This window comes from Austrofundulus limnaeus, unplaced genomic scaffold, assembly GCF_001266775.1.
Source record: "Austrofundulus limnaeus strain Quisiro unplaced genomic scaffold, Austrofundulus_limnaeus-1.0 Scaffold561, whole genome shotgun sequence".
In the NCBI taxonomy this organism is placed as follows: Eukaryota; Metazoa; Chordata; class Actinopteri; order Cyprinodontiformes; family Rivulidae; genus Austrofundulus; species Austrofundulus limnaeus.
Genome location: NW_013952963.1, coordinates 42,629 through 51,545, shown reverse-complemented (window position 1 = coordinate 51,545; position 8,917 = coordinate 42,629). Strand labels below are relative to the sequence as shown.

At 38.2% G+C, this 8,917-nt stretch overlaps 1 protein-coding gene across 1 annotated transcript in view; it reads left to right on the top strand.

Annotated features, from left to right (window-relative positions):
- The window catches only part of LOC106530806 (semaphorin-6D), a gene marked incomplete at both ends in the record, with an annotated part of 126,542 nt that overhangs the window by 111,392 nt on the left and 6,233 nt on the right, over nucleotides 1–8,917 (top strand). The window contains 5 exon segments of the mRNA XM_014026514.1: nucleotides 1,867–2,086; nucleotides 2,605–2,719; nucleotides 3,898–3,955; nucleotides 8,083–8,139; nucleotides 8,253–8,354. Of these exon segments, the coding sequence (XP_013881968.1) occupies nucleotides 1,942–2,086; nucleotides 2,605–2,719; nucleotides 3,898–3,955; nucleotides 8,083–8,139; nucleotides 8,253–8,354 (477 nt within the window).

The following is an 8,917-nucleotide window of genomic DNA, read 5'->3' as shown; positions in this document are numbered from 1 at the left end:
GTACAATATTGCGTGGGAACACAAAAGAAAAAAAAATCTCTCCATGTCCCCTCGTGGGCTACGTACAACCATGTACACCGGTAGATGACATCATAAACATGGGGCCGGCTAACAAGGTGAATAGAGAGCAAACAGAGGCAAATATGAAAAGTGAGGCGTTAATTTGCCCATTTTCATGCATTGTTCTTACAATTTTGAGTTACTGACTAATCTCCCACAGTTTCAGCCCAATGAGCGACCAAGCTTTTCTTTTAAGAGCAAGTTTTATTAGAAGATGTCTGATTTTTTTTTATTTTCTCTCAAGCTGAGTGACTTTTTTTTCTCCTTTGATAAAAATGATTGTAGTTACCGACGGGGATGTTTGCCATTTACACAAAAAACCTCAGCACAATGTCTCTGATGGTCTCATTAAAGAAGAAGAAATTCTGCTGGTTAACGTTTGACTTGGGAATATTTGAACAGAATGACAGTTATTCAGTTTTTTTCTTCCTCCAATTCAGCAGGCATTCACTCTAATGCTGTTTTCATTTAAAACCTCTCAGATACAGTGCCTGTGATCGCAGTAAGAGAAGAAATATCAACTCCAAGCTCCGGATTGCTTAACCGTCAAAAGGCAGAGTAAAATGGCAGTTTATTACAACGAACAGTTTGATCAAACCTGTTGAAGCTGTGAAGCTCCAGTACAAGATTTCCAGCAATCACCACATCACAAACGCTGTTTTATCAAAGGTCCATGCCTTTTAAAAAATGCTGTGTGAAGTGTCTTTATAGCATTATTACTGCTGCTGAATGGAACAGTGAATTTCTTCCATTTAAACACAGTTTCAGTCAAAATGATTCTATTTTTCTGGGGGGGAAACCCAAGTTAATACAACCTGCTCAGATCCACTTCTATACTGGTTTGAAAAACTGACATAAATAGACAAATAATAGATGCTGACTGTTCATCATCCCCACCTTTTCTTTAAGTAAAACTTGTTGATTGAAGACAAATGAGTTGTGTGCAGTTTGTGGTAAAAATAAAGTGTGTGTGTCTGTGTGTGTGTTGGGGGGTCCAGACAACAGAATTGTTTTTTTTTTTTTAAATCAAAATTAAATAAAAATAAAAGAAAGTGGAGTTGGGAGATTCACACTTTTTTCTACCTTCTTCAAGTTAATTTCCAGTGGAGAGAAAAAGGTTGTGAAAAAGAAGAAAGCAGATCTTTTTTCCCCACCTCTGAGTCCACCTTTCATTTTTTTTTCCTTTTCATTTGTCACTTTGGATGACAGAACAAATCCAGAGAGGCCACAAAAAGCTGATGAAGGAGGGGATTAGAGGAGATTCTGTCCCCTTCATGCTCTCGTCTTTTCTGGTTCATCACTGTATGATATGATGGCAGAAAAAAAGAAAAAGAAACAAGGAGAAAGTCAAAGAAAGATGATTGTACGAGTACGCTGAAGTATTTTTATTTTATTTTTTTTTCGGCTTAAAAGTTATGTAGGTAGAATAACAAAGGCAACAAGATCAAATAAAATAAATATATCAAGGATAGAGGACTTGTGATACATTTTGTTTATAATCATTTGTCATAAACTTGCATCTAATATTCAACAAATCACTTATTGCTTTTTGTTTAGTTTCATGACATGACTTAATCACTATATATGGATTTGATTCTCTGCACTGAACTGAACCAGCTCCTCAGCATCAGTTGACTGTCAAAGTGAAACTTGGGATTTAATCAAGATAAATGTGTATTTTTCTGTCTTGACACAAATATATCATCAGCATGSTAATTTCTGTGATTATGTGTTTTGCGCTGTGGCCGTACAGGTTAATGCAGGGCTATGTGATACGTTTTCTTATGAGTGTTTCTGTCATCGTAGCGGATGTTCATCATGACCTGCTGACGTCAACATCTCGCCTCGCCGCTCTCCTTTCATCCTGAGGTTTCCTGCAAGATGGCCTCGACCGATTGGCTGTGGAGGCGTCTGCTGTTGTTGTTGAGGCTGACGCTCCTTCTCACTTCCTGTTTTGTGTCGGAGTTGGTCTCAACAACATCTTTCCCCAAAGACCTGGAGCCGCTCAATGTGGTCAACTCAGACCGTGAGTAGAAAGTTAATATATATACAGCGGGTAAAATAAGTATTGAACACGGTTAGGTTATAAAAAATACTCATGGAAAACAGCAAGATACTCATGGAAAACAGCAAAATACTCATGGAAAACAGCAAAATACTCATGGAAAACAGCAAAATACTCATGGAAAACAGCAAAATACTCATGGAAAACAGCAAAATACTCATGGAAAACAGCAAAATACACATGGAACCCGAACCTAACACTTATGGTTTGATTTCTTTGTATGTATGGATCACTTGGGTTGTTACCGACATCTGGTGAAAATTTCATGTCATTAGCACCTCTAGTAATATATTTACTGAGAAAAATGGTGACGTGTTCAATACTTATTTTACCCGCTGTGTGTGTGTATGTGTGTATGTATATATACACACATACACACACACAGCGTGTGTGTATATATATATATATATATATATATACAGTAGAAAATGTGAATAAAATGTCTGAATATTTAAATCCATATTTTTGTGTGTCTGCAGAGTCGTACCAGTATCCAGGATTTCAGGGTTTGCTTCAGGACAACGACACTTTGCGTCTGGGACTAGACTTTCAGAGAATGTTACGGATCAATCATATTCTCTACATTGCAGCCAGGTTGGCAGACACACATAAACACACATAAATAGAATTTAATACAAGTGTGTTTAATCAGTTTGTAGGCTGAAAAAATTAATGGTCATTTTGGAAAGCATACCATGATTTCAGAATATTTTTAAACTAAAGTTACCATTACTATGCAGAGGTGCATGAGAACTAATTAAAAACTGTATTTACTGGCTGCTGGAGGCACACTGTTCTCTGTGTTGGTGCRGTGTCCGTCTGCACGGGTGGTCTTGTGTGCACGATATCTCCTGAATGAAATTATATATTTACTTATAAATAGGTACAGTAACTCCACTAGGGTAAGGCTCTGTCTGATTAGATTGGGCATCAATGGGTCAAAAGTCAAGGCCAKTTATGCATACATGTCAACCCCTTTGGACGTTTTCCTGTATAATTAGCCTCAAAAATCCATATTTTTTTTTCAAAAAAATCCATCGGTCGCAGAGATGACAGCACCTGTAGTGCAAAGAAAGGAGGAAATGAGGACGGAAGAACTTATTTATAGCAGCACAGTAGGTTGGAAGATGGTTATTTGATGTTATATGTTGTTTTTCAATGTCCCTCAGGCTCTGACTTGTTAAATAAATTTGAAACTGAGTTTTTGGAAAAAATCCGTTAAACATGAAAAAAAAAATCCATGAGATTGATTTGTATACCTGCAAAATGAGAGAAAATTGTAAATTTTCTGTTTTTATCTATTTTTTTTTTTTTTTTTTTGAGTAGGTAAACTTTTTTTTTATTTCAAACTTATTAAAACTAATGTTTTAGCCTTTTCATTTAGGAGAATTTGTAATATATATTTTTTTCATACTGAAAAAAATGTTAAATATAGTTATCATTTATTTTATTTTATTTTATTTTGAGCTTCTGCTTTTGATTCCTTAATTCCACAAGGATTCCGCATCAGGCTTTGAAAATGTTTCTGGCAAGGTAACACTCACAGAGCCAAAATCAGGCCTCAAATAATCAAAACTATGATAAAAGCCAGCACCGACATGGATGCAAAGTTGGACTAATAATAAAGACACCATCCTTAACGACAGCAGAACAAAACATTATGAATAGAAACAAGAACGCACGTATGAAGAAGCACATTCACCAGGATCCTGTAACTCTTCAGAGATGTGAATCTGCACGGTTACCCTGACTCTGTGCTTTGAACCCCTCAGGGATCATGTGTTTGCTGTGAACCTGACGACGGCTTCAGAAGAGTTTGTCCCGCAGCTGGTGAGTAAATTTATACGATAAACAGTTTATTTTGGGGTRTGTTGATTCCAGAGAGCACAAAAATGTTGGTGCAGTGTTTTTTAACTGTTAAAAAAAGCCTGAGTTTGTTGAATGTCAGAGTTTTCTTTCAGCCCTACGGCTGCCGCCTGCTGCTCTTTAAACTCTGAACTTGTTGAGCAGCTATTTTTAAAAATAACTTTCAAACAAGAACTGGTTGAATACCTTAGAAGGATTTGGAAATGTTTAAATTACTGTGCGACAATTTCCCACTCCTCGGTTGTGGTTATTTATTTTTCACTGCCATGAAAAGGTAGTTGATCATGTAATAGCCCATGACTGTGTGTGTTTGTTTGTGTGCTAACAAAAATATTTTTGGATGTATATCCACTGCTGATTACTTTAAGATTTGATGTTTTGCAAGATGGCCGCCACAGCCATGTTCTCCTCATGCACCTGTGAGTTTTCTCTGTGTACTCTGGTTTCCACCCACTCACCAAAAACATGCATGTTCGGTTGATTGGTAACTCTAAAATTCCAGGGAGTACCCCCCGCCTCTCTGAYAAGCACCAGCTCTCCACAACCTGGGAAGGAGAAGAGGGTAAAGAAAACAGATGGAAATGTGTGTGACAGCAGCTGAGTCATTCTCAACACGTTTCGATCTTGTGAGATCTCGGCGCGGCTTCACGCTGAGGTTCAGTCGTACGCTAGAATGTTTTCCTCTGAAGCACACCGAACGGCAACAAAACGGATGGCTGACRACGCAACGAACGAACCTTTTTTACTTTTCACACAGTGGATCCATTAAGAATCAGGGCGGCAAAACAAAACTACAGTGGCTTGTAATATTTGAGGCAGCACAAAGGACACATTTCCTTTGATCTCCACACCTCCTTCTCATCAAAGGAAAAAGGTTATAGGGTGGCTTCTGACAGTAATAGGCCTCCCGGTGTATTGTGGGACGGTGGGCTTTGATGTGAGCTGTTACACTCGTTATCAATGATTCCACCTCAGTAGTGTGTCTGTGAACTGCGTTGCTTCCTGCGTCATCTCTTCCTTTTTATGTGTTTTACTTTAAACATCTTATTTTTTTTACTGAAACACTCAACGTGGATGACCACACTACTTAAAAATATGTTTCTAATCTTTTTTTTCCCTCCTCTGCCTGTTGATGGATAAAACATTATTACGTTATGGTAACGTTGCTTAGAATAAAAGCTATAGCAACAAGTTGTATCAACTTTTTGAAAAGTAGGTTTCTGCCTAAAAAACATTACGGGTGCAACGATAGAGAAAATTCATGATTCGGTTTGATACGTTTGATGTTTTTCCGATAAAGGAGAAATTTCAATTCCCTTCTTAACTTGTAATTTACTGAAACTAATCATGAACATTTGTTTAACCTCAAAAGTACATCTGCACTCAACAATGCAGCCTAGGTGTAGTCGAACACAGATCCTCTGAGCCTTCAACACAGAGCATCTTCAGAAGACAAGTTGGTAAAATAAATTTTCAAAATCAGTATTGTTCAATACATAGTGTGCATTGAACCAAACGCACTGTATTGAATGGTTTGATACAGATACATGTATTGTTGCACTCCTAATAAACATGACTTAAAACTTAACAAATCAAAAATTGGTAATCAAACAATTCTAAACCGAAATAAGGCAAATAACACAGACATGAGTATTTTTTTGTTTGTTATAAAATTGCCTAAAGATTTCAAACCACTTTTTGCACACAAATTATTGTAAACTTCAATGATCACAAAAAAAAAAAAGAACATTAAACGGAAAAAATATATATTGTGCGTAGTGATGCACGATATATCGGCACTAATATCGGTATCGGCCGGTACTGGTCATTTTTTAGAATATCTGTATCGGTCCGATATGTAAAACTGGGCCGATATTAACGTCCGATATTGATTTCCCACTTTTTAGCTTTGTGTTTCTGTTTTGGGAGAGGGGGATGTTAATGATGCTGCGTAGCTAGGAATAACTGAAGTAGGGAGCTGTGTCAAAGTTCTGGTTGTTTATTTACAGTAGCAAATAAAGACCCCACTGTGTTTGTGCGTATAAATAAAATACAATTTGTGTGTTTGTGTTATCAGTAAATATCGTTTATTGGCCATAACAGCAATAATTATATTGGATATCTTTATCGGCTGAAATTTTCATGTYGGTGCATCCCTGATTGTGTGTATATCAAGTTGTATAAGAAGTCCTAAGTTTTGTGTCATTGGTATTAACTTTGTATCCAAARCTGATGAACCTCAAAAGTAGGATCTTGAAACTGAAAGTCATAAAACTGATTACTACAAGGTTGAGATCAATCAAATTCCATTGAGCGTTGGGGACTGCTGGTGTAAAAACATCCCGTCCATTGAACCATTATCTATACCCGCTTATTCCTTTTCTCGGGTTACGGGGGTCACTGGTGCCCATATCCAGCAGTCACAGTGAGACGGGCGGGGTACACCCTGGACAGGTTGCAAGTCCATCACAGGGACACACAAGCTGTGTTTCCATTGACCATGAAAATGTGCAAATTAGAATTTCGAAAATAAATTTGCTCAATGGAAACACGTCAATTTYGAAAAAAATATTTGGTTTTTCGACAAAATGTTTTTGCGCTAGGATGAGGTGGTATTTCGGCCGTATCGAAATTGGTGTTTTTCGCAAAACTGCAATGGAAACWCTTTTTTTGCATCACGGGAGTCACGTGATCAACAACCGTCTGTTTCTACTGGTGAAAAAGACGAAGAAGAAGATAACAGGCAGTAGTAGTAATATCACAGAAGTAGTATAAAATAGTAAACTCACTGACTACAATTTCCCAAAAACGCAGCATACGTAGCCTCTCCCAAGTAGGGACTTGCTGCTGGAAAGCCTCAATAAAAGACGCCGACGTCTCCTCTGATGATGAGTGCTAGTGTCACGGTAGCAACATGCTATGTGTTTACATCCATCGCCGTCATGTTTGTAATGACTTATCGCGAGAACAAACRTATTCACGCATGACTTTAATAGCATTTCTTACTTAATGGAAACACTGCAGTTGCGAAACTGTGTCTTTCGACATTAACAGAGTATCGACGAAGTTTTGYGCACATTTGCAATGGAAACGCAGCTACTGAGACAAACGAGACAAACAACCACTCACTCTCTCACTCACAGCTTGGGACAATTTAGTTATCAATTAACCTAACAGTCATGTTTTTGGTCCGTGGGAGGAAGCCAGAGTGCCCTGAGAGAACCCACTCATGTACGGAGAGAACATGCAAATTCTACCCAGAAAGATCCCCGGGCTGGGATTTGATCCGGCGACCTTCTTGCTGAAAGGCATTAGCTCTACCAACTGATCCACCGCGCCAGCAATAAGTGGTTTGAAAGCCCGATCCAAAAGACGCACTTGGTCCAACAGAATTTAAGCCTCGTTTACAAACCGTTTGACAGCAGTTGAAGTCTAAAACACAAACATACCAAACAACCCCCACAAAGTTGAAGAGAAGGTGACCCAAATATAAAACAGTGTTCTCAAGACACAACTGCTGCAGTGGATTCCAGATTTCTGATAATCCTCTATCCATGTTTCAGTCTGCGTGGGCAGACAGAGGAGACTGCAGAGTGTAATTCTGCCTGGCCACCTGGATATTAAAGTTTGTTTTGTCTGTTTTTTACAAAAACAAGAAAATRCTATCCATTGTTGTACATGCATGCAGCACAGCTCAGATCATAGCACTCTTTGGAGATGCTTCTTCTGCAGCTCTATCATTTTTTAAGTGGAAATTTGAAAAAATATATATATATTTGTAAATGGTGAAGCACACCTACCTCTGCCCCTTAGGCAGGATTCCCTTCTAAACACAGAGCTCCAGAGCAGATAAGAGATTTGTGGTGCAACTTTTTTTTTCTCTTTGCGTCTGCCAACATKTGTCGGAGCTGCAGCCTCAACAGCTGCTCGCTGATTGGCCTGAAGTGTTTGTTCGAACAGCTCTCCRGTCAGACGTGACTCATCTTCCTCCTCACCTGTGTGTGTTGGCGCTCGTTTCTAATCAGCGCTCTTTAACCAAAACAGCTCACGGAGAAATGACTCCTCTCCTCCACTTTGGCTCTGTGTTCCAGAAGCTGACATGGAAGTCCACAGATGTCAGCAAGTGCACGGTCAGAGGAAAGAACAGCGTAAGTTCATTTCAGCTCAGCTTAATTCTTCTTCCAACTCCTAGTTAGAATAATTTACAGGACTTTTCCTTTTAGTGAGAACATTTTTTTCAGTTCACTTATTTGGGTTTCAGGATGAGTGCTACAACTACGTCAAAGTGCTGGTGCCTCGGAATGATGAGACTCTATTCGCCTGTGGTACCAATGCTTTCAACCCAACCTGTCGAAACTACAAGGTAACATTAAGTCACCTGTTAATSCAATCCAGATACATGTTCTTAACACTACACAGCAATGGCTTAGTGTTTTTTTTTTTATTCCTCCTCTTGTAAAAGGTCATTTGAAGAAGCCCTATGGGTCATTCCTACACATTTTACTCATTCAGTGAGGGATCTTTTCCAGCTCGATATATATTGACRGTTTCCAGGCTGCAGTGGTGGGAAATAACTACCGGGTGTTTGAAGGTCTTGAAAAGTATTGGATTTTCAGAAAGGCAGTCTTAATAGCTCTTTAATTTTATTTGTTTTTTGCCTCTTCTTTGGCTCCAACTAAATGAATTRTGAGAAAATAGATTGTAGAGAAAAAAACTAATGGGAATGAAATATAAAATACTATTAAAAATTAAAGAAGTTTCCAACTGAAATGTTTTTTTATAAAGAAGTATTGTTGATGTTTTTTGTTTTTTGATGACATTAAATCAGTTTAAGAAAATCTTAAATTAGGTTGTCCTTAGATTACCTGCTGGTTTTATTAACATTTTTGGATTTCAAATCTGGCTGTTTGGAAAATGGTGAAGAAC